At 47.7% G+C, this 23013-nt stretch overlaps 1 protein-coding gene across 1 annotated transcript in view; it reads left to right on the top strand.

The window, feature by feature from the left end:
- Nucleotides 1–23013, top strand: part of CASTOR2 (cytosolic arginine sensor for mTORC1 subunit 2) — a gene marked incomplete at both ends in the record, with an annotated part of 123676 nt that overhangs the window by 92449 nt on the left and 8214 nt on the right. The window contains 2 exons of the mRNA XM_082008651.1: nt 20833–21026; nt 21844–21976. Of these exons, the coding sequence (XP_081864777.1) occupies nt 20833–21026; nt 21844–21976 (327 nt within the window). The remainder of the gene's footprint in view (nt 1–20832; nt 21027–21843; nt 21977–23013) is intronic.

Below are 23013 nucleotides of genomic sequence, written 5' to 3'. Positions count from 1 at the left end.
GACCAGAGATCATGTCTAACTCCCCAAGCCCTCCAGGACCACTGGTTCAGTCTCCAGTGGGATCAGCAAGGAGTTTGTTTTTCAAGAGCAAAGGTTGAGTCTATCTTCAAGACTTACAGAGCCTTTCTTTTGCATGAATTTACCCAAGAAACATCTAGATTGCATCCAAGCAAGCATTACGTACATCATGTGGCACATTTTGTTCTTGAAGGTGCAGTAGAAGTCATTAGTATCCAGAGTAATTATTGTTGTTGCTGTTGCTTTATTACAGCAATATAATGAAGTGTGAGAGCAGATAACTCCTGGTTAAACTCAATTTCCTCTGCAGGAACAGAAACGTTAAAAAACTAATGAAGGGAACCAATGGTGCTCTGTGCTCTGTCAGCCAGAATGGCAAGTGCAGTTGTGTTGCATCCAGTTTTAAGGAGAGGGAAATCCTGATAACTAAGTGGAACTAGGATTTTACCAAACAAGTATTTTTGTCTGCTCGCTTTTAACTAAAGCTGCTTACTTTCTGTCACGTGAATGTGCTTCATGTCCCAGCTCCCGGTCAGATGGAAGAAGTCTTGCTCCTGGAAGATGCCTTTGTAGGAAGGGCAGTGGGTTAAGGCAGTGGATCAGGACATGTGTTGATGCTTGTCTCTGGTAGTTGCTGAATGATGCGAATGCTTACTCAAAACCACAACAAATTAGGTGAGTGATAATTGTTTAACACTATGGGATAAAGATTTAGGACTCCACAGCCTCAGGCCAGCATGGTTTGCTTTCTGTGGGGTAAGATATTGTCTACAGTGCTTATTGCTTTATTTGTGTAAAGAGGAGAGAGTGCCTAGGCAAAGGGATTTTTGCTGATGTGTGTGTTCACAGAAGCCACTCTCCATTTCCTTGTGCCTATGCGTGTTAAATGCCAGGTGGCAGACAGTCGGAGAGGAGAAACGCAAAAGCTGTGGAAAAAAGAGCCAATAGCTTTAACGCTGCCTCGTCGGACCAGCCGAGCAGCGTTACAGCAATATACTTACCTTGGCGCTCTTCCCTCGGTGACGTCATCAGCATATTAACTGAAGATGTGGCCGTGAATTTTTAGTGCCAGCAAAGAGCTGAAAGTCTGAAACATTGAATAGGTCACGAGAGCTGCTGCCCTGCGTTCGCTCCGCTGTGGGAGGTTCATGGGGAAGGTGGCGTGGGGCAGATGCTCGGCCCGTCGGCCCTCCTGGTGAAGCTGGCAGCCGTTGCACTGGGAGGTCCCCAGTCTGCATCCTCTGTGTGCCTGTAATGGGGCCAGTCTAGGGAGCTGGCTGTGCTGCACCATGGTTTTGCACGCTCATGGGCAAGATGTGTTGAGAAGAGCATTCATTACATTCTGAATAGGCACAAATAAACCAGGGGATACAGTATCAGCGATATTGTTGTGTGGGATTGTTATTTAAAACAGTGTTTCATCTGGAAGCTTTGACCAGCTCTCTGACTGGAAATCAGCTGGGTTTGTTATTGTTCCTATGTTTAAATTGCGCATTCCTTTTAATCTCTTTAGTCTACATCTTGCATTAAAAATCCACTTAATTTTATGACCAGAAGATGCCCTGGCTGCTCCTCCTGTAGCAACTGCTTCACCACCAGATATGCCATAGCCATTAAATCGACCCCTGTGGTGACCTGCATATCTCTAAGCATTTAAATGAGTTCTACAAATTAGGCTTTTAGGATTAGTCATTGTAGATTTGCAGCATCATTGGTGTGTTGCCAAGGACCCTGGTTTTGTCACCATGACTACTACCGCAGGGTTACCGAGAAACACTAGCTGCAGGAAAGTTTATTAAACAGAAAATTCACGTGCCAGAATGTGAGTGGGTGCATGGTGACGATGCACCCGCCGTGGCCAGGGGAGCGCCTGGTTGCTGATACCCAACGCAGCCCGGAGGTGGGCCTCCAGAGGAGAGAAGATGCTATTATCCACCCAGGGGAAATCACCATCGTATGTATTTCTTGTTTTGTCACTTGTGCTTATTCAGTAAATAGTGTGTTTTGAGAGGGTGGGGAGGCAGTGGGAGTGTATGCTTAGTCCACAAAATGCTCTAATCCTGTAGGGATTGTCCCTTTCCAGGAAAGGCTGTCCCCACCATGGGATGTGAAGCTGCAGGAGAGATGATTTTATGATGAAGCACTTGTAATGGTAAAGTCCCCTGGTGCTGTCTTGTGAGATCAATGGGCACGAACTGTCAAGTTTGGGGGATTTTTTTAAACCTGAGCACTGAAAAACAGCATGCTGTCGTTTATCTCCAGCAGGGAATATATAACCCAGCTCTTCTCTGCTGTTGCTTCTTTAAATATATACCAGCCTTGTGCAAGGAGAAGCTCCTGATCCCTGTATTCACCTTCTTTTCTAGACCTTCTTCAGCCATTTGGGAATTAAGGCTTTAGATTTAGGACTGCTGGAATCTCCTAAGTGCCATCCCTTCAAGATTTGTGCTCTGCTATCATTTGATTAGCTCTTCCCCGCCTGCCCACCAGTGTCTTCTCCTAGGACATCTAACATATATACACATGAATTTGCTTGGGAACTCATGAGGAGAAGGTGTATTTGGTAGTCTCACCCTGATGTGTTGTGCCCCACACTGTTGATATTTCTCTTTCTCACATAGTCGTCTTCTGTTCCTCAGTCTCACCTGACTCTTTCACAGGGGCTCAGGACCAAAGTCATCCTCCTGGCAGAACGTCCTATCCTCTCTGGCACGTGTCCTGGACTCTCTTACCAAATCTTTCAACGAGACAGTGCCAGAAATCATCATGGGATGTTCACTGGTACCTAACAGAAGTAGGGTCTAAGTTATGAAATGTCTTTTATAGTCCTTGGAGGGAGAAGGAAATCCAGGGAATGGTTCTTAGCTCCCCATCAGCTCTGCAGGCGCTTTCTTCTGCCCTAGGCAATGCTGATAAACCAGCTCAGCAGCATGCTTACTGGTGGGCAGTAGTGCCTGTTATCAGACGGTGTTTCTGCTCCTGCATGAATCTGCCTTTTCCACCTCACCTCATCCCTTCCTTCTCCCCAGGACCTTCTCACAGGTCTCGTGGCCAAGCATCTCTGTAAGGTTGGCTGCCCCATCTGAATGTGGGGTGCTCCCTGTGCTGTTCCACCAGCTCTGGACTGCCAGCTTACCATCTTGGCATGGAGGCCTGAGTGGGGGTTTTTGTTTTTAAAAGAGATTCTGTGAATTCAAAACATAGCAAATTCCTGGCGGAGGCAGCTGATGGATCATGCTCTGGAAGGGCTCCATGCCTGGGACTTGCTCTTCTGTGGTCCTTCCCTGACCTTTCAGCAACAGTGCCAAAAACCTCTGTCGCGGGTTACAGATCAAAAATACATAAATAGAAAGAACCAACATGCTGGGGTCAAAAAGGGGACAAATGCTCCTGATGCCAGCTCACATGTGTGGCCTGAAGACAAATTGCCTGTCCTACGAGCCTGCTACTGACTGAAAACGGGGCTGGTCAAGAGGGGAGAGCATTGCTATGTGTGCAGAGGGTGGCATGCGTATGCGTTATATATAGGAGCATGTATGCACAGAAGCACATTATATGTTTACGTGCTAGCAGGCCACCACAGCCCAACTGCTTCCTCCATTTGGAGGTTTCCCACTTAAACCATTCTGGTTTCCCTTGTATGTTTTGTTTTCACCTCTAATTTCCCACAAATGAGCGGTCAGGGAGTTCTCCTACCACTCTCCTAAAGGTTTCCTTCCCCTGAACTAAACTGCTTTTGCAGGGGATTTTCACTTACGCAGTAAAGCGCTTGTTAGAGGTCTGTGTGGGTGACTAAATGCTGTTGGCTTTCCAGTGTCAGTCCTGTTCCATGTTTGTATTTGTCTTGAATGTTCTGGAGAAATAGAGGAAAAACATGTTTTAGCTTCAGACCCATCTCAGCGTAAGTGAATTTTGTGCCTATTTCTTCCGAGGCTGGCTGCATTGATCTCGTAGTTAAGGGAGTGGAAATAAAGAACTAGAATCCTGAGCGATCATAATGCTCTTTAGGTGAACTGGCTGCCTCCAAAGTATACAGTCTGGTGTGGAAAGCATCTTAATTTTTAATTACTACTGATGCTGCTGTTTTGGTGGCATTTAGAGCTGGATTACCTGAAAGCCTGACTGTCTCAGCAACACCAATGTTCTCCGTAAGAAAGTGAGATTTTGCTCATATGCAGAGAATGAGTCTCTCTGCTTGGCTGATTTCAACCAAATTTGCTGGAGGCAGAGGAGAAGCTCTCAAGGATCTCAGATGCCTGCAATTATTGTGCAAATGGGTGCGTTGGAAATGGGAGAGGTATTGTGTCCTTGTTCACCCTTTCCTGCTCCAGGGAAAGGTCCCGTATTACACATCAAGATGACCAGGCTTCCTTCTGTGCATTGCTCCCATTGCATCACGCTCCAGACAGCAGATGCCAAGGCAAGGGGAGCCAGTGGTGGGAGAGCGGCTATTCCTGCCCCATCCTGCCAGCGTGACCCCTTCCTGGAGCCTGGCTTCCCCTTCTCCTCAACCCATTAATTTTTTTTTTTATTTCTCCCCCGCCCCCCCCCCCCATCTGGTAATTACCATAATAAGAGTAGAATCAAAGCTGAAGAAGAGTTGAAAATGCCATAGCATATCTCAAAACATATAGCATTGGACCTGGTCCCTTGAGCAGGAATTGCTGGGAGATTTTGGGTGATCCTTGTAGTATGATGTTGTAATCTATCAGTGTGTACTCTTGAACTGTCTTGTTCTTTGTCGCTCAGGGTAATAATTACCCAAGACCATTTTACCTTCCAAATGCTTTGCAGCTATTAATCACTCATCAGCATTCCTGAAATGGTAGGGTTCGTATCCCCATTATATAAATAAGGAAAGCAAGATGGACAAGGTAGCAGCAGAACTTCGTAAGAAGTGTCTGCTGCTCTGGGGTGGGTCTGCTTTGGGGGTTTGATTTGCAGCCTGATATTTCTGAGGTGCCGAGTCTGAGAGCAGTGCTTGCGCAAAGTCAGGCTCTGCGTGTCCCAGGGTGGGGGAGAGGCTCTCGAAAAATTGCCCGTAAATTAGTTGATTTAGGAGTTGGGCCTTAGATCAGCTTTCTTCCAACTGTGAGGCTTGTTTTCCTGGAGCGCTCTGCAGGGAGATAGGAGGCGAGTTCCCGGCGAAGGCGGCACGGCAGGAGGACAGGCAGCAGTTTGCAGCCTTCCTGCATCATTTAACAAAGCTTGAAGCTAAAGTATTACCAGTATTCTGGAATGCAGAGGGGGCCAGGTTTTGCCAAACACTAACCAAACATGCAGAGGCAAGAAAAAAAAAAAACCCTGCTGCCTCCTGTTTGCTTCGTCTGCAGCTAGCCCATGTATCTTGGCCACTTTCATTCCTCCTGCATCTCTCTGTATCCTGGTGAAGGAAGTGCTGTGATCAAATGTTAATGCTTAGGAAAATCCAGCTGTGAGCAGCAGCGCTCGTGTCCTGCTGTTTAATTTTCCTTGTCATGGGCTACAGCCATCAGTGGTTGGCTGAGACCGGGGCAGGATGACTTTCCTTCCTGCGCCAGACGCTTCTGCTCCACGGGGCTGCGGGGAACTCTGCTAGCCATTGCTGCCTCCCTCCCTGCGAGTGCTAAATATGTGGTGTGCCCTATCTCTAATACTCCTTATCGGGGCCTGGCTTTGTTTGCTTGCATAATTCCCTCAGAGGCTTATCAGATTAGCATTATTTCGAAGTGTTAAGAGCATCAGTGCCTGAAAGGGTTTTGCACTCAGCTTGCCTTGGCCTCCCCGTGTTCAGATTAGATGCAAACACAGTTGTGATAATAGAATTCTGTTTGGACAGAGGTGGTTTTCTCTTCATCCTAGATTAATAATGGAAGCATGGAGACCTGTTAGAAGGGAGCAAGGCTTTCTCGTGTATTTGCTTTAATCCTGTCTTGTTATGTCTTTGGTATCTGGCTTTTTTGTGGGTTGGTGTTCAGGAATGGTGGAGAAAGCCCCCATGTCTCACAGCAAAGGCCATGTGTGCTGCCCCGGGTCACGGGAAGAGGGAGCAATTCCTGTGGGTCCCGATGGGTTGGGGAACAAGGCCCGTCTGAGCAAAAGTCTTGTTTCTCTGGGGTGAGTTTGGATATTGGATTTGTTTAAAGAAGGGCCATGAAAGAGGTTACACTGGAGCGAGCCACAGTCATTCCTTCTTCCTTCCCTCCTCCTCTTCCTCTGATGGCAACAGTAAAGCATGTTACATATGTGTGAGCATTATGTCAGCACATATGAAGTAATAAGATTTTTCTGTTCCTACAATGGCAGGAATAATCAGATCAAATCCTAACACCCAGAACGCCGAGGAGTGCGGTTGGAGAGGGCCACGCAGCCCCTGCGAGGATCCTCTCAAAGGGGCTGGTCCTGAGCCTCGTCGCAGACCTGGGCAGAGCCCTAACTGAGCTGATACCTGCCTGTTCAAGTGTTTGCCTTGTGCTCAGCTTGCACCTCATGCCCATCTACATATCTAGCAGAGCTAGGATCTGTTTACAGAGTAGTTTTGCCTTGCTTGCAGTGCTGGGTACAGCAGAAAACAAGCTTGTGGTATAACCGGGGGGGTATCCTTAATCCCAGCCAGAAAAAACTTGTTATGCTTTCCGTGTTCATACCATATACCCATTCTCAGGATGCAGTGTCAGCAGCCCCTCCAGCTCCCTCCTGTCCCTCTTTTGCCTGGTTGCAAAAGCATCCAACAGCCACGTTCATATTGTAGATTGGGCTCAGCCAGAACCAAGCGTTGACTTTCGTATCCAGAAAGATCTTTTGTTTATTCCTGCTTGCTCTCACCCTTCCCTCACCACCCTCCCCTAAAGTTCCCACCCCTTGGCTTGCTGAATAATTTCAAGGTGCTAATTGCCCCTGCGCCGCGGCTGATCCATTGATCTGGAACACAAACAGTCTCTAGGTAATTTTCTGTCTGAGCCAGTCTGGGGCTTACGCAAGTGCTGGTGTTTGTTTCCTTGTTTTTAATTTCCTGCAAAGAAAAGCTTTTGTGTTGCTCTCGACAAGATGCCTGTGCCTCTGTCTCAGTCGGCGGCTGCTCCGTCAGGCCACGTGGGTCTGGAGGAAAATTGACACTAACAATACCCATTTCTTGTGTAATTGAAGTCTGTGGGTGGGAATCGAAAGTCCCGCTCAGTCATGTCCCTCTATCAAAACTGTTAGTCTGTTCCTTGAGGTATCAGTGGCTTCTCTTGCCCATCTCTAGTCTTACAGTTGGGACAGACAGGAGCAACTCAGACTCTTTGTCCTGTTAGAAGAATTCTTGTCCTGTTAGATAAATACTTGGAGGCAGAGGTTGCTGGGGTTGCTCATCTCTGAGGAGTCAGACATCCTTTTCTGTAACAGCTAACCTCAAAAAAAAATGGCCACTGGAGAGAGCAGCATGCGTCCTGCGCCGCAAAGAGTTAATTTTCCTATGGCTATTGCTTCCAGCAGCCGTCAGCAGAAGCGTCGTGCCTTTGCAGGGTTTGCTCCGTCGAGGGGGCGGGTTGCGCGGATGATGTAATGTTAGCAGCTCCGGTGCTCTGGTGGTAGGAGGCTGTGCAAAAATAAACTCATCTGCATTCACGTCTCTCCCCGGCTTGCGTGCGCAGGTTGGGTTTACCTGGAGGACTTGCTCTCGTGCCTTTTAAATAAAATCAGTGGTGGTTTTGCGAACCAGGGAGGAGGGCAGGGTTGGTGTGGCAGCTCAGGGCAGGGGGGCGGGGGGGGGGGCCCTGGCCCGGTGCTAGTGGGGCTGCGCGCAGGGCGGTGCACCCCTCCGGGACACCGGTGCCAGCGGATAAAGCGCACAAGGAGCTTTGCATCCCATTTCTGGGACCAGTCTTGTCTCCAAGGTGGTGTGTGTGTAGAAGTACAAATGAGTAGCGGTTGTCTACCCCTAAATCATCAGCAGATTTTGCAAAGTGAAACGTGATGTTAACACTTATCTCCCTCCAGAAAGTAGCCCCTTCTCGACAGGGTCGGAGGTGTCCGTGGCTCAGACCCCTTTTACAAGATGCTGCAGCCCAGCGGGTAAGAGGTGGAGGACAACTCTAAGACACGCATGTAACCAGGTAGGAGCAGGGGAGATGTTTGCACCATTTGCAGTCCCAGGCTGGCTGGTAAATCCCCTCCCTCTGGAAGATCTGTGGCTTTGGCAGGAGAGGAAGGTTTGCTCTCCGCCAGTGCCTCATCACGCCATGCCTTTGAAGGGATGCTGGCTTGTGCACGCTAAGCCATGGCTTTAAGGACTTCATCTGTAGAAGAGGTAGCGTTTCTCGTGCTGCTGTTTCACAAGCATCTGCCTGAGTGAGTGTGTGCAGCCCTCGCACCTGCGTGCTTGGCTTTCCAGAAATGGTGAAGATTGATGACACCTCTGGAATAGTTTGGCACCCCCCAGCCAAGGAAAGATTTGCTCAGTTCAAACAAAGTACTGAAATATCCCCTCTGTCTGTCCACAAGTTCACAGCTGGAGTGGGAAAGGGGAGGTAGAAAGAAAGAAACATCTCTCAAACTGGAAACTGAGCTGCTGTGAATCCTTTTCCCAGCACCACCCTGTGTCACCCGTGTGCCTGGCACTGGCAGGAGACGGGGACAGAGCAGAGCTCAGCTGATCGGCGTACCTGGCAGCCAGGAAGGATCTTTGGCTTTTATGGTGAATGGGGTCAGATGATAAGTGGCAAACAGGTGTCATCCTCATGGTGATGAGCTGGGTAGCCAGCACACCCAGGTTTGTCTCTGGTTTGCCCGCAGACATGCAGATAATGTCTGCACTGCCCTAAAAGTCTCTTTTAAACTGTTGTAATTGTTTGGGCGGTGCTTTGGATCCATTCTGTAGTCTCCGAGTGAGATGGGAATGCCCAAAAAATGGACCTGTGTGATGATCTGTCATTGGACACTATTGAAACTGACCCAGCGGTGTGTATCCAGCACATCTCCAAGAAACATGTCTTCTGCTCTACACCTTTTAACTGGAACAAGGGAAGGGGAGCATTTAGAAAAACAACTTCAAAAGTTGGAGAGCTTGACATTTTCATGTAAAGGTACTTGCGTTGCAGAGCCCCGCTCTAGCATTACTGTATATCCGAGACCCGCTGGAACATTAAAAATGGCCTTTCTCATTCATTTCACTGCCTTAGCCAGTCTGTGGCTCTGGACAGGACCTGGGACGCACGCAAGACTCTCATTGTGTTTCAGGTGGTGGCAGAACATGGCACCACAGCAGCACTTGCAGGAACAGCGATCCCTTGCGCCCACTGGGGGCACAGCTTCACCGGGCTTTTCTTCTTGCCACAACCTTCACTCAACCGGGCTGAGGACCAGCGTCAGTCCGGGGCTTCCAGGAAGCATGGCAAAAATGGTTGTAGCAGCAAAATCCCTGCAAAGCCTGGTGCATACACTCATCAAATAGTAATTACTGAGCCAGGGAAGGGAGAGGGTTGGGCACGTGAGTTCACATGGGTCTTCAGAGATTTGTGCTGCGTGCCCCTGGTGAAGCAGCTTGGGCTGCAGTAGGTCTGGTAGATGTGCAGCAGCAGATGTCACTTGCTTGGGTATATCAGTGGTTAGTGTGGCACAAGCAGAGACTCCAGGCAGTATTTCTGGCCTCTGCCTGCAGCGCCTGGAAGGCTGCGGTGCAGCACTTGGTAGTTGTTGAGTTCAGCTCTCCGTCAGGCTGACACAGGGGTGCTAACTCTTTTCTTGAAGATGGGGAAGCTGAGATTGAGAGGGGATATTTGCTCGTTTGAGAACAAATATATCGTGCTTCATATGGCTGAAGATCTGTCTCCTGCAAAGGGAACTTGCATTACAAACACATTCTTTTTCCCCTGGGAAATCCTGGCCTTTCATTAATGCAAGGAATCCAGCTGCTCTCCAGATGCAGTCCAAAGGAGTCACTTGTTTTGCTTGTAGGTTGGAGCCTAATGGAGGGGAAAAAAGGCAACTGCTTGGATTTCTGCAGCTGTTGCTGTTTTTCCTACTTCAAAGTGAAAGAGGAGGCATGGAGAACCCTCACCTTGGTGGCACAGGCGCTGCTGAGGATGGCTCCAAGTGCTACAGTGCTGCAGACACAGGTGGCTTTGGGAAAACTGCATAAAAAGAAGATACTAGGAGACAAATAAAGGGGAGATGCTTCCTTTAGTGCACCAGGACGGGTGGCCAAGTCACATGTGAGCTTATTTTTGGTGCTATTACTGTAACACCCTGGAACCACAATGCCCTGTGCTGCCAATATTTCACATATGTATTGCAAGAGAGAAGGACTTTGTCAACTAAACACTTAATGTGGAAGGGAAACTCAGGTGAGGGAGAAAATGTGATGTGCTCAAGGTCACCTCACAAACCATGTCTGCTGGGGCCAGACCACTGTGATGGACTTACAGCGTCCTTCTGCAACGCTGCAACCCTTACCACTGCCCCAACAGCACGTGGTCTATCTCTGGCAGGGTTGGGATGTCTGTGAAACAGCCTGCAGCTCTGCTTGCCCCTAAGCCAGTGTCCAGCTGGGCAAGGAGTATAAAAAAGTCTGAAAGAGAGAGAGATACTGTTGCTGCAGCCAGAAGAGTATTCATCTAGCTGCTCCAGGAAACACCAGTGCTAAAATGCTGTGGGAAATCAGCAAACAGTTTCATGTTTGCCAACATGTAGTTGATACATACTCTATTTCCCCCATATTTAAAAGAGAAATAAGCAGTGAGAGTAAGAAGAAATACATTTCACCTATTTTTTTTTATATTGATGAAAGTTAAAATAACATAGGCACCCCAGCATGTATTTTCAATTGCAAAATTCTTCCTACCTGCAGCATAGTGAATTCATCTTTTAAATTTCATTGTTCCTTTCTTCCGTAAAAAGCTTCTGTGAACTTGTGCAAATATTTGCTTGCTGTTCAGTGGCGATTTGGATAGTCACCAAATGCAGGAGCATGGTTGTACAAGTGAACTGTTTTCTGCTGGAGGACTCCCTGCCACAGGCAGCTCCTGCTATAACAAAGTGCAGACACCTTGTCCCCAGGCCCAGGGTGCTGCGGGGAGAAAGGGACCACATCTCCAACTTGGAAGGGCATCTGTCAACATCCAGGTCATTTAGGGCAAAACCAGCAAGGCAGAGTGCAGTGGGAGAACTTTGTTGCTCTTTCTCTTCACCACCTTGGCAGGCAGCAGCTCTTTAATTCTGGCTCTGCTTTCTAGCTGTGTACGCCGAGCACGTGGCAGAAACATAGCCCATGCCGACAGAGGGCTGGGGTGTATAGACACAGCCCCATCCCTGCAAGAAAAGAGTAAAGTGTTAAAATCACTCTTGCAGCCACTGGTGTTTCAGTGACCGGGACCAGCTGAGGTGCTGATATCTTCAGCAAAGGCACATCTAGAAGCTTTCTATTCCCTATCTGCAGTGCCATTAATTATCTTTGAATTACATTATTTGCAAGCTCTCAGCCATGCCTTCTCTTCTAACAGGTGCAGGAGATCTCTTTGCAAATACAACAGTACCTTTGTGATGATGGGGGACATGGGCTCGCAGCTGGCTGGGGCTGCGCGGAGCTGGTGAGCGTTGCCAGGCTGTGGAGCCCTGCGGTTCTGGCCAAGCCTGAGTTAAGCAGCGGTGCTGGGTTGCACCTGATGTGTGCTCAGGTGCATGTGCATCGTGGGCTGTCGGCCCTTTTGCTTCCAGGAACATGTAACATGCCCGGGCCAGAGACCCGCCGGCTGCACAGGAACGGGTGCGTTTCTGAACACAGCACACTTCTTGCCTCTGGTTCTTAAAGTCAGAAAAAGCAGCAAACAGTTTTAACCTGGCTTTTGCTGGCTTTTTGCCTTCACAACAGGCTCCACCAGCAACATTCACTTTATTTTAGCTCTTCTCTGGGAGTGGGCTTTTCAGGTTCCTCTGCTGGCCTGTTTTCAGGCAGTAGAGAGATCCTGAACTGCTTATGTTGGGTAAAAGTCACTGATTTGTCTCTTCAGTCCCAGTGGTGTGCCAGGCGTATTTGATGGCTGGAACTAGCCCAAATTTCTGTCTGCACCCTTAATTGGGAAACAGGGATAGGGATAAGCAGGGGACTCCAGAGGTGTAAATAGATCAGTCAGCCACATGGCGTCATCTCTGCTCTGTACAAATGCAGTTGAGGACGTGCTGAGCAGAAAGAATACTTCTAATTAGCACATACTCCTTCCCAAGCTCTGGAACTAGTGTAAATACATTGCCACTTCTGCTGCTTTTAACGGACTAGCTGGTAAACTTTCCAGGAAGGTGCCACCCCTCAGCATCTACCTCGTCTCATTCCTCAAAATCTACATAGCCTGTGTCCATGTCAGCAGAGGTGAGGATTCCTTTGGCATCTGCTGAGAAAGGGGTGCCCGTGTTCCCCGATAGGCAAAGAGAAGCAGCAACAAGCTGTCCTCCTCCATCATCCCTGGGCATGGTCGTTGTGCCTGGGATGTATTTTCTAACTGTACTGTAAACAGTAAAAATACCCTGACTTCTCTATCTTTGAGCATCACATCTCCAGCGCCGTCAGAAAGACTTTCCTACTTCACGCAGATACGTGGGCAGATATAGAAGAGTGGAGAAGCTGCACAGCACTGTACCCTCCCTTCCCTGCAAACTTTTTGTAAAGGCCTTGCTAGAGAGCTGCTTGATCATAGCGCCTGCAGAAAGGGTTGTGTTGTACAGGAGAGTGGATGGGGCTGGTTAGAAAAAGTAGGTACTTTACATAAAAAGTTTCCAGCTGTTTTGAAAATTTAAAATGCTTACATGTCCCTGCAAATTGTTTATGGGGCCAGTGAAGCTTTGGTGGATCTGGCTGAGCTGACAGTCTCTCTCTTGTAGCTCCTGAGGTGGCTGGAAATATTCGGTATCAAATCACTTGATGTCCCTGGTTAGGAGCTATTTCTCACTCTTTGACAGGGCCTGAAGAAATGCCTGGGTGACCTCGGTGCTCTTGGAAGCAGGTTTTTGAGTCTCCCAATTTTTGTAAAATAAAGGTGGGATGAATGTGTTTATAATGTCTCCCCAGTAAAGAGCTTGGAGAACTCTCTTGCTTGTGAGTAATAACAGTAGTTTCTGTTGGATGTACATGGGACCTGGGGTCACCGTGTGTAATCAAACTGGGGTGGAGTTTGAATTGAATTGTCAGGAAAACATGAGAAAATTGCACTGCGTATGTTCACCCATTCTAATGTAAACCCATAAACAGCCTTTTAGGTTTAGTTAACCCACGATTGAAGGAAAATCTGTAACAGCAGACAAGGACCAGTGTAAGATAAACTTCATGTGAGAAATGAGGGAAGATGGCTGCATTGCTCGACGTGCTTTGGGAGCGCTCCTAGGAGGTGCGTGTCTGGGGAGAGTCGGTCGGCACTGGGTGCTGTATGAGCACTGGCTGCCCGGACCTCAGGGAGTGAGACTTTAACAGGCTCTGGGTGCTTGTTTTGCCTTAGAGTGCTTTCTTGCTTGCTTCCTTCTTGTTTTCTTTTTCTTGCTTTCCTTCTCTCTGTCTATCTGTCTGTTTTTTATGGTTTTGATCGTGAAAAATGAGAGACCTTTGCCTTTCAAACCTACCTTAATATTCCCAGAATAGTGCTAGCACCCGCAGCTTCCTCCCTCAGTGATGAAGGAAAGATGCTCAGAGGCCAGAGCAAAACTTCCTAGTTCCTTCCATTCTCACCCTGTTTTCAGACACTAAAATCTTTGCCAAAATCCCTCTTTTGGGCTGAAATTTTCCATGCTGCTCGTTTGCCTTACTGCTGATTTTTGCATTAACTGTGAAGTGCTTCAATTGAGATGTGTATAAACCTCAGCTAAACAGGTCAGCTGTTTCTTGAGGGCAAGAGTTAGAAGAAATGGGGTTTTCTGTACCCACTTTATGGATAGGAAACTGAGGCCCAGAAACATTGAGGTTAAATAGATAAAATGGCAAGCTGTCATTTCCTTACTGCAGAGTGTTTAAGTTTATGAACCTAACAATGTTCTTTTGACAGTTTTGTGAGTGGGATAATACCTAAATAGGAAAATGAGATGATAGGTTTCACAGCTTCCCTGTTGAGGGAGTTTGGAATAAAAAAACTCAGTTTTGCATGCTCTGTTAGGAAGAAATGTCAAAAACACAGAAGCATGCAGTTAGAGATGGTGAGGTTCCCCAGCTGTGGAACCCGCTCTGCAGAGGTGCATGGGCATCCCATCAGGAGCAAATTTGAGATGCACAAAGAAGAGCAATAAAAGAGACAAAAATTGAAGTTTGATGGTCTACTGGAGAAACCTGCCATCCCATTTGCTGGTAATACTTGATGTGTAATGAACACTGGGAGCTACTAGCGATTTAAAAATTCCTGATATGCCACTGGATGAGATGTATTGCTGCCGGCACATGCTGCTGAGGCTGAGCCAGAGCACATGCTGCGGGGCAGAGATGCGATGCTGGAGGCATTGTGCTCCTCGTGTCGCGACTCGTGCTCGCAGGGATGTCTTCTGTGCCTGCCTCTGGCACCCGTCACGTCCAGTATTGCCCTCTGAAGAGGGTGGCAGCTGACCAAACCATTAGCATAAATGGAAAAAATTGCAAAAGCTGCTTGCTTGTGAGCACGCTGACCTCTTCCCAGGACGAGCTCAAGCTCATTGGTGTCTGAGATAATTTCAGTTGAATCAGAGCTGTGGGATTTTCTTCCTTCTCTTGTGCACAAAAGCATTAACTTTTTGGACCTAATCATCATGTTTCCCAATGCGAAGCCAAGCGGTGCGCTTTCATCTCGCCCGGCTATTGTGCTTAGATAAGTCCCTTGGTGTGGGAGTGCTCTGTGGCACTTGAATCAAACTGACACCGAGGACTTTCTGCCTGGCAGCCATCTCGCACCACGCTGCAAACTGCCTGTGGGGCTTGTTGAGAATTTGTGCAGCAATAGAAGTCTTTGCTCCCAGTTATTAAATGTGAAGCTGGCAGTGTATGTGTTCTGAGGCGAAAAGAAAGGGTACTTGCATCCTCTGAAAGGTTATGATTTTCACTGTAACATCTCCAAGTTGTTTTTGCTGCCCTGGTGGAGTCCCCGTGGGGGAAGCACACCACTGGATCACTTCGACTTGTCCTTGCGCAGAGGAAGAAATGGGGCATCCTTCAGGAATAACCCTCATGCTTCCAGAGTAGTAAGGACTGGGACACACAAAGCTGGGCACTGGACCAGCTTCAGAGCTCTTTGTGGATTTTAGCACTCTACAGAAAGTGATAAATGATGTCTTTATCCTGCTTTATCCCCTTTTGCACAGCTTTCTGAAAGTGAGAGAAACATTAAAGGAATGTTTACTTAGCCTAATTTTGCGAAGGTGAGGCTCAGGTGGTTATCCTCCTCCCACTCTCTTTCCCCCAGGATTTTGAGCTTGTGGCCAGTTTGCATGGTGCCCTTAAGGATAAAAAAATTCCTAAAAAGTTTTCTGAGCAGAAATAGGCAGTTCAAACACATGCACTTTATGAGATGTCAGGGAAACCACACCAACGGGTGCTGGAAACCTAGCTTGGGCATCCCAGCTCCCCGTGGGCCCATTGATGCTTTGGCCATCGTACGCTCTTCTCAGCAGCACCCAGCTGCAGCACCCAGTGGCCTCACCAGCCCGTCCTCGGTGACTGTGTGATAAAGCCGACAGAGAAATCAGAAAGCTTTGGATCAGGCTTTATGTCCTGAGATAATCCCTCACTTCATTATAAGATCGGTACAACTGCAGAGCAATGAAAAGCTTCCGCTGGGTAGTGGGAAGAGAACCCTTTAATAAACATAAAAATCCTATTAAAAAATATATATACATAAACTGTGCTGCCACATAGAGGCATTGGCGACAGCTCTCCCAATTTATCATGAATGTTGCAGCTGGCAGCACTTTTTAATGCCTGACCATTGGAATCCTGCAATTGCTGGAGCCTTTTTCTATATCTTTTTAATATAAGCAAGAGTCTAGCTGTCATTTTTGCAGAGAGAGGCTGTAAAAGGTGTAATAACTACAGCGTAAGGGATCTAAAGCCAGAAGGCTGTTCAAAAAAGTATTTTTTAATTTCATTATTTTTTAACATTCAGAGTTAGCCATGGCTGCAAACATAAGTCCTGTAATGATGAATTGAGTGAGCAATTGGTTCATTCAGAGTACCAGAACAGATCAAGGAGTAGCACATCACCCGGAGTACTCTGCTATAATGCAAAAATTTGTGTACCGAGTGAAGATAAGTGCTTAGGAGATGATCCCACATACCACACCAAAGAAACAAACCGGCTGAGCACCTTCATTTCTCTCCAAGCACTACAATAAATCCATCATATAGCTACAGTTTCACTTGAAAACTAATAGGTGTCCTCAAGTGGGGTATCTGATTGCCGTTAAGTTGGAATGAGGTCCACGGAAAACAGCTCACAGGGTATCCATTGGGAGGAAGGGAATAAGTCTCTGGTTGGCAGCGCTTTGCGCAGCACTGATCCAGATATCGGTGTGCGTAGGTGAGGTGCATTTCTGCTACGGAAGTGTACGTTTTCCAGTTATCCCTTAACTGTAACGCTTTCACGAGAAATTTGAATCCATTTAAATTAGGTACAGAAAGGGGAAGACAAGTTCTGCTAGTGGTGCACTTTCTGAGAGCATCTTGCACGTTTTCCAGCGCTCCTCCAGAGCAGGAGGACCCTCTCCCGGTGCTTTGCCTCCAGCCGTACAGGGTGCATGAGGCCGAGGGGTCCCCAGGGTGGAAAACGGAAGCAGAAAAATGTTGCTGTTTTCCCACCGTGATGCAGACCTATACTGTTGGGCTGACTCTTTGGTCAGGGCTGTAAACTAGGAGGTCCTCCTTCCCTGCTTTCCGTGGCCACCTTGGCTGCTTGCAAAGACCTGTGAGCTGGAAGCTCATCATCTGGCCGGCATCCTCCCAAAGGTATTTTACGAGTGCCGCGTGGAGCACCAGCTCGCAGTGCCTACAGCATTTTTGTAGCACTCCGGCAGCAGCAATTCAATCCCTGTTTGGGTTTCAGCCAACATTTATTGTCCTCACTGGAAATGGCATTGATTATTTGAGCTCAGGAGCCAATTATGATGCTCACCACCTCACATACTGGGATGACGTGTGCCACGGAGGCTGCTTTGCTCCAACTGTACCTGCCAAGTGGGCCAGTGAGGCTCCAGACAGACCTCTGACCTTCTAAATTGCCTATGGTGTGAATAAGCAGTTTAACTCATGCCCTAAATCTTGTTTGACGTGTGCTTGTTGGGTTTGGTTTGAGCAGGGATTGGCATTTGTTTAGTATCTCCCTTGGAGGAACTGTGTCCCGCACAGCATCTGTCTGTCTGCGTGGTGGCACTGCAGATTTCATGTAGTGGGGAGAATTTGGGGTGAGAGAAACTGCTGTGCCAATGGAGAGGAGTACCGTGGGCTATTGGAGCCCACCAGCAACTGGTACCTGGCGTTGCACTGCCAGGCAAAATCATATGCGAGACGAGTGCTGTGCTTGGGCTATCAGGATGATCACCTCTTGTTGGTGGGGTTCCACACCAGCTACCGTGGATGAAATGGCAGCTGGAGTCTGTGACCCTCCTCTCCTTGCCAGTGATGGTTGTGGCGATGGGCAGCAAACGATGGCTACGGAGCCTGCCGGCTGCTGAACCGCTCCTGGGTGCCTGCTCCTGGCAGCAGGTCTGCAAAGTGTAACACAGCAAAACCACAAAGATCAAGAGGCTTCACCCCCATGCAAATTCAAAACAAAGACCCTGATTATAATAAACAAAGCCCAAGTCTCTGACCTCTTAGAGGTCCTTCTCAGCCAGAGGTGAGAAGTCCCCCGTTATGAGAAGCGCGAGTGACCTGCACTCTGATAAACCAGTTGCAAGAGGATCTTGAGAGCCCAGCAGAGAGATTTCTGCACCGGTCTGACGCTATGGGGACGGCACGCTGTGGGGACGGCACGCTGTGGGGTGCTGACGCTGCAGGGCGTCAGGAGCTCTGCTCTCCTGTGGGCAAGTGGTGGAGGTGGTGGGTTTCCTGGGTTGGGACTGAAACATGGACGGTTCCTCGTGTTGCTCTTTATTTATTGCCTTATCCTGCCTCGCTGAGTCTGCATTAATGTTAACGTCTGGTGTTTTCAACTCTCCTTGGGTTTACTGTGTTTAACAGCTTCCTGGGCAAAGCACCTTCCCACGTGGTTTATTTGATGCTATTTAGCTGAATTTGTTGAGCCTCTAGCCTGGGTTTGTTTCATTAAAATTTGGGCTGTACTTTTCTATCTGGCTGCCTAGTGGAAACGGTGTCCAAAATTGGTATTTCAGTCACTTTCTATACATTTTTTTCAAAGTTAATTGAATTATGAGAGGCAGGTTACTTAACCAAATGCAGTGGTCCCTGTCACATTTCATAGGGCCTGTTAAACACATAAAACCAAACATGATCAACGCTTTCCAGTAATTACAAACACAACCAGCAAATCAGCCTTCCTGCCCCTTGAGGAAGAGGTTGATGGGGTCTTCTTGGGGCAGCTCCTCCAGCACTGCTGCTGCTGGAGTGAAATGTGATAATGCCTTCACGCACCGTGAAATACTGCGTCTTCCATCACAGCCCTGACCCAAAATAGTATTTAAGCTGGTATTTAATGAACTGCAGCCGGGCCCACGTCACCCATACAAAGCAAGAATATGATCTACACTGTTTGTAGAGCGGGAAATGAGTTGTGATCTCTCCTCGCTGCTGGTAGTGAGTTATTAGGAGATGCGGGCACACCTGGGACGAGCCCGCTGCAGGCGGGAGCTCGGCGAGCACAGGACCCCGGAGCACGCGGGGCTGCCCTGCGCGTCCTGCGCCGCTGGCACGGTCCTGGGGCAGCCGCGCTGCCAGAGGCTTTTGGGGATGAGTTTGCAGAGAGGAAAGGTGTCACTTGACCTTTCTGTGGTTTAGTTGCCTGGCTGCTTTAATGGCTTTGGGATGCGGGAAATGGAAGTGTAAATACCGATGACGTGCAGGTGGCCTCGCCTGCTCTGTGCTGCCAGGGAGCAAATACGTGTCCAAAGAAGGAACACATCTCTTTTTTTTTTTTTTTTTTCCCCTCCTCCTTATTTATTTCACAGGCAAGGAGCAGAGGTGGGAATAAAGGAAAAAAAGACATCAGCTGCTTATTAGATCAGCAGCAGTTGTTTTGAGCTGTAGCTTCTCCATGCCAATTGATGTAGTAAGCTTTGTTTTGGGGGTGCTTTTCTGATTCAAAGGGCTGTCTGATCAGAAAATGGTATTTTGCTGCAATAATTTTCTGCAAGCAACTTGTTTCTCTGAGGTAACGTGCTGTTGATTAATGCACAAACTTACCCATTCTCCCTGGTGTCTAGTTCTCGTTCCATGTCAGCTCTGATTATTCAGTAAAAAAGAAACATTGGCCTATGAAGCTAAACATCAAAATGCAGAAGCAGAACCCTCAGTGTCCCCGCTGTTTGCAGTGTGTTTGCTCAGAGTTATTTTCATGCCACACACAACTGAGGTTATTGAGGAGAGCAAAACGAACAGTGTTTGTTATTCAGTCCATTTTGGGTTTTCAGCACTGCCGTCGTCTCACAGCAGTGGTGCCTGGGGATTCGGGGGGGTGAGGTTATGAATTTATTACATGGTGTCTGGAGCTGTACAGAAACAGCTCCCAAAGGTCTCGCTGAAGGAGAAGGAAAGGATACTGCATGGAGGAGCTGGGAGTGGGTGGCAGAGTAGGCAACGTGGGTATGGAGACATGAAGCAGCTGGCCCGTGGTGCCAGGGCGCTGACTGCAAGAGCAGCAATACTGGGATTTATGCTCTTGGACTGCTGGGCTGCATCTAGCTTCTACGCAAAGTGTGTAGATTTCTGCTGAGACCTCCGCTGTGTCTTTGCTGGCTGGATCTGCATCTGAGGTCAGGTTCTTTATGCCAAGTAGATTTAACTGAGATTATGTATTTGTCAGTCTGGATCTGGATCTGAACTGTTTGTTTCTATAATTTGCCAAACCAAAATCCAAAGTCCAGTGAATCTTAGAGAAGTTTATGCCTTCATTCCAGAGTCTGTGTCTGGTTTTATGGGCTCTTAATACATTAAGGTTTCTTCAAAACCGTTAATAATTTGTATTAAATAGTTTAGCTGCAGATTTTAACTACTTAATGACAATAGACTAGAAGCAAATGGAATGGAATTGGGGTTATTCTTAAAAAGATTTCCATCATCTTTGTATGTCATCACCTTGTAATCTCTAGTGTATACATTACACCACCCATCCCTTACAGAGTTGTGTGGCTCTTGTCTTCTGCTTTAGAGATGGAGGCAGCAGCCTGCAGACACATAGGGTACCTGCTCTGCACCTCCCAAGCCTTGGGCTAGTCCCCAGGCTGCTCTGTCAACCTCCATCTCAAGTCCAGGAGAAAAAATTGGGGTTTAGAGCAGGAAAACAAAAGAGGCCAGAAAAGCTCGAGTAAAGTATTTGGAGAAATTGTGTGATAGAGGAGATTCAAGTTAAGTTAAAGACCTTGGGATGTTCCCGTGTGGGGAAGTCAGCAGTGCTGGTCACCAACATCCAAATGAATGGCTGAGGCTCGTGTAGTTCCCTGTTTTGTCCTTGAAAACCTGTATGAATCCTGCAGTGGAAGTTGATGCAATCAGTACATATCTAAAAAGTGGCATGGTACACAGTACCAACGTGTGAAGCAGCGTGGGAAGACCAGGAGGCTGGCTGGAGAAGTGGGCTCATCTCATTGCTCTCACTGAGGTCTGTGCTAACCACATACGGGCCAGATGGTGGACCTGGCGCTCTGTGCGTCTAAAACAAACTCCTGTCCTCCCCCTCTGTCTCTTTGCAGAGCTCCCTTCCTCGGAACACTTGAGCGTGGCCGATGCAACATGGCTTGCCCTCAACGTGGTGTCTGGCGGAGGTGGCTTCTCTGGCTCCCAGCCCATTGGAGTGACCAAAATTGCCAAGTCAGTAATAGCACCACTAGCTGACCAAAACATCTCAGTGTTCATGCTCTCCACCTATCAGACGGACTTCATCCTGGTAAGAGGACATGAAAGGACCAGGCAGAGCCATCTGCCACCACATGAAACTTCAGTTGGGCAGTTTTAATGACATTTCTGACAACAAGTTGTTAGAGGAGCAGCAGAAGTACCGAATCTGCTTTCCCCAGAGCTCTGTGCCTTGTAGTTAGGCTCTCTGACATCTCAAGAGCTTTTCCCATGGGATGAGGCATTTGTTGGTATGGGTTATCTGGTGTCTAGTGAAAATGTGGAGCCCACACTGCAGTCTCTCCCTTAATGGGAGAGGCACTGGCAGCATTTCCCACCATCACTCAGACATTGGTTTTCTGAGAGTTAGAGGAACATAGTGTCTGCTGTCAAGTTGGCTGTTAATGGCCAAGAGGCTCCAAAGTTGTTCTGGGGATAGACAGACAGACTGACTTTCTGTCTCACATGCATGTGTGTGTATGCACACAGGGCACAACCACATAAGCTTTATTTCCTTAGCAGACAAGGCTGAAGAACAGGCAGTGCTGAGCTCTTGACGAGATGCTGGGAAGGAGGTGAAACATCTCCCTTCTAGTAACTGCAAGCTGCTTCAAGCTTGCAGAAGTCTCCACACTCTTTCCACACTCTTAAAAGCACTGTGGTGTTTAATCCTACTGATATTTGCAGTGATATCACCAAATGTGCTTCTCTAGACACACATCCAGATGGTAATTAGCCTTACACACCTGCTGGCTCAAACAGGAGTGACGCGTCCACCTTTCTGTGCCCCAAGAGTATGTAACCTCCACTGCAGTGTAATCTCACTTCTGGTGTGTACCGTCATGAGTTAATCCTGTTGTCAACTTCAGGTACGTGAGCGAGACCTGCCCTTCGTGATGCACACACTGGCTGCTGAGTTCACCATCCTCAGAGTAGTGAATGGGGAGACAGTGGCTGCCGATGACCTTGGGATAACGAATGGATTTGTCAAACCAAAACTGGGTAAGGACCAGCATGGGCTCTGCTTGCCGGGGAGTTGGTCTCCGTGACAGATACGAAGTGTGCCTGCTACCCGCCTTCAGCATTTTTGTGAACATTTATCCTGTTGTAAAGTAATAAACCGTCTTAACGCATACCTGAGTATATCCCAGTTTGGCTTAACTTTCTGAGCAATGCTGATGAGCTTTGCTGAATTTGAGCCTTTTAATGCTAGTTTCACATCTCTAGGACACATGCCTTCTGTAGGACAGAAGGTTAAAGTACAATTCATTAACTTGCAAAAACATTGTCTGTAGCCCGTACTTCCATGTTTCAACATTTCGAAGGAAAATGGCTTATATAAAAGCTTGTTTAAGTATCGCAGCGATTGATGCGCAGAGAATATTGTTGTTCAACTTTCACACTTCAGCACCAGTCAGGTTCAAGGCCACTGTCAGCCCAGGGCTGTACAGAACCTTAGGACGTTTCCAGTCTAGAGGAATAAGCATCAAGCAAAGGGCACAGTCAGGAAAAGGAACCACTTAAATACATATATTTACCTACCTCTGTGTAATTTTGTGCCCATAACCAAACAAAGCAGGGATCAGTTATTATGAAGTGCCACTAAGCCTCATCACTTGATAGCTATAAATTGTTTAAGCTATTAATGGTTTCTTAAAAGTGTTTAAGAAAAGGAGCCTTATCCAAAAAAAGCATGAAGGAAGGGCACAGTGAAACACATGTTGATTATGCACAGGTTTGCAGTTTGCTGTGTTTAATAGTTGCATGCCTAAATATCAGCTGTTTTTCAGCCACTGGCTGCAAACGTGTTTGCCAAGCTGCTGCATGTCAGCTGGTTTTTAAGTTTTGTAGATATTCTAGCATAATAGACCCCCACAAAGGAAGGAAAATAGGTTGTACTGCCAGCAACCACAGCTGGAGAAATGCCTTCTGTAGCTCTGCCTTTTAAATGGTGGAAGCCTGAATTTATTTCTACTTCTCAGTTTGTGTTGCCGTCTCCTGTAGCTTGCCCTTTGTCTCATGTGGATGCACCCAATGTC

This window comes from Phaethon aethereus, assembly GCF_964289735.1.
Source record: "Phaethon aethereus genome assembly, chromosome: 19".
NCBI lineage: Eukaryota > Metazoa > Chordata > Aves > Phaethontiformes > Phaethontidae > Phaethon > Phaethon aethereus.
This window is presented reverse-complemented; position numbering and strand designations above follow the sequence as displayed.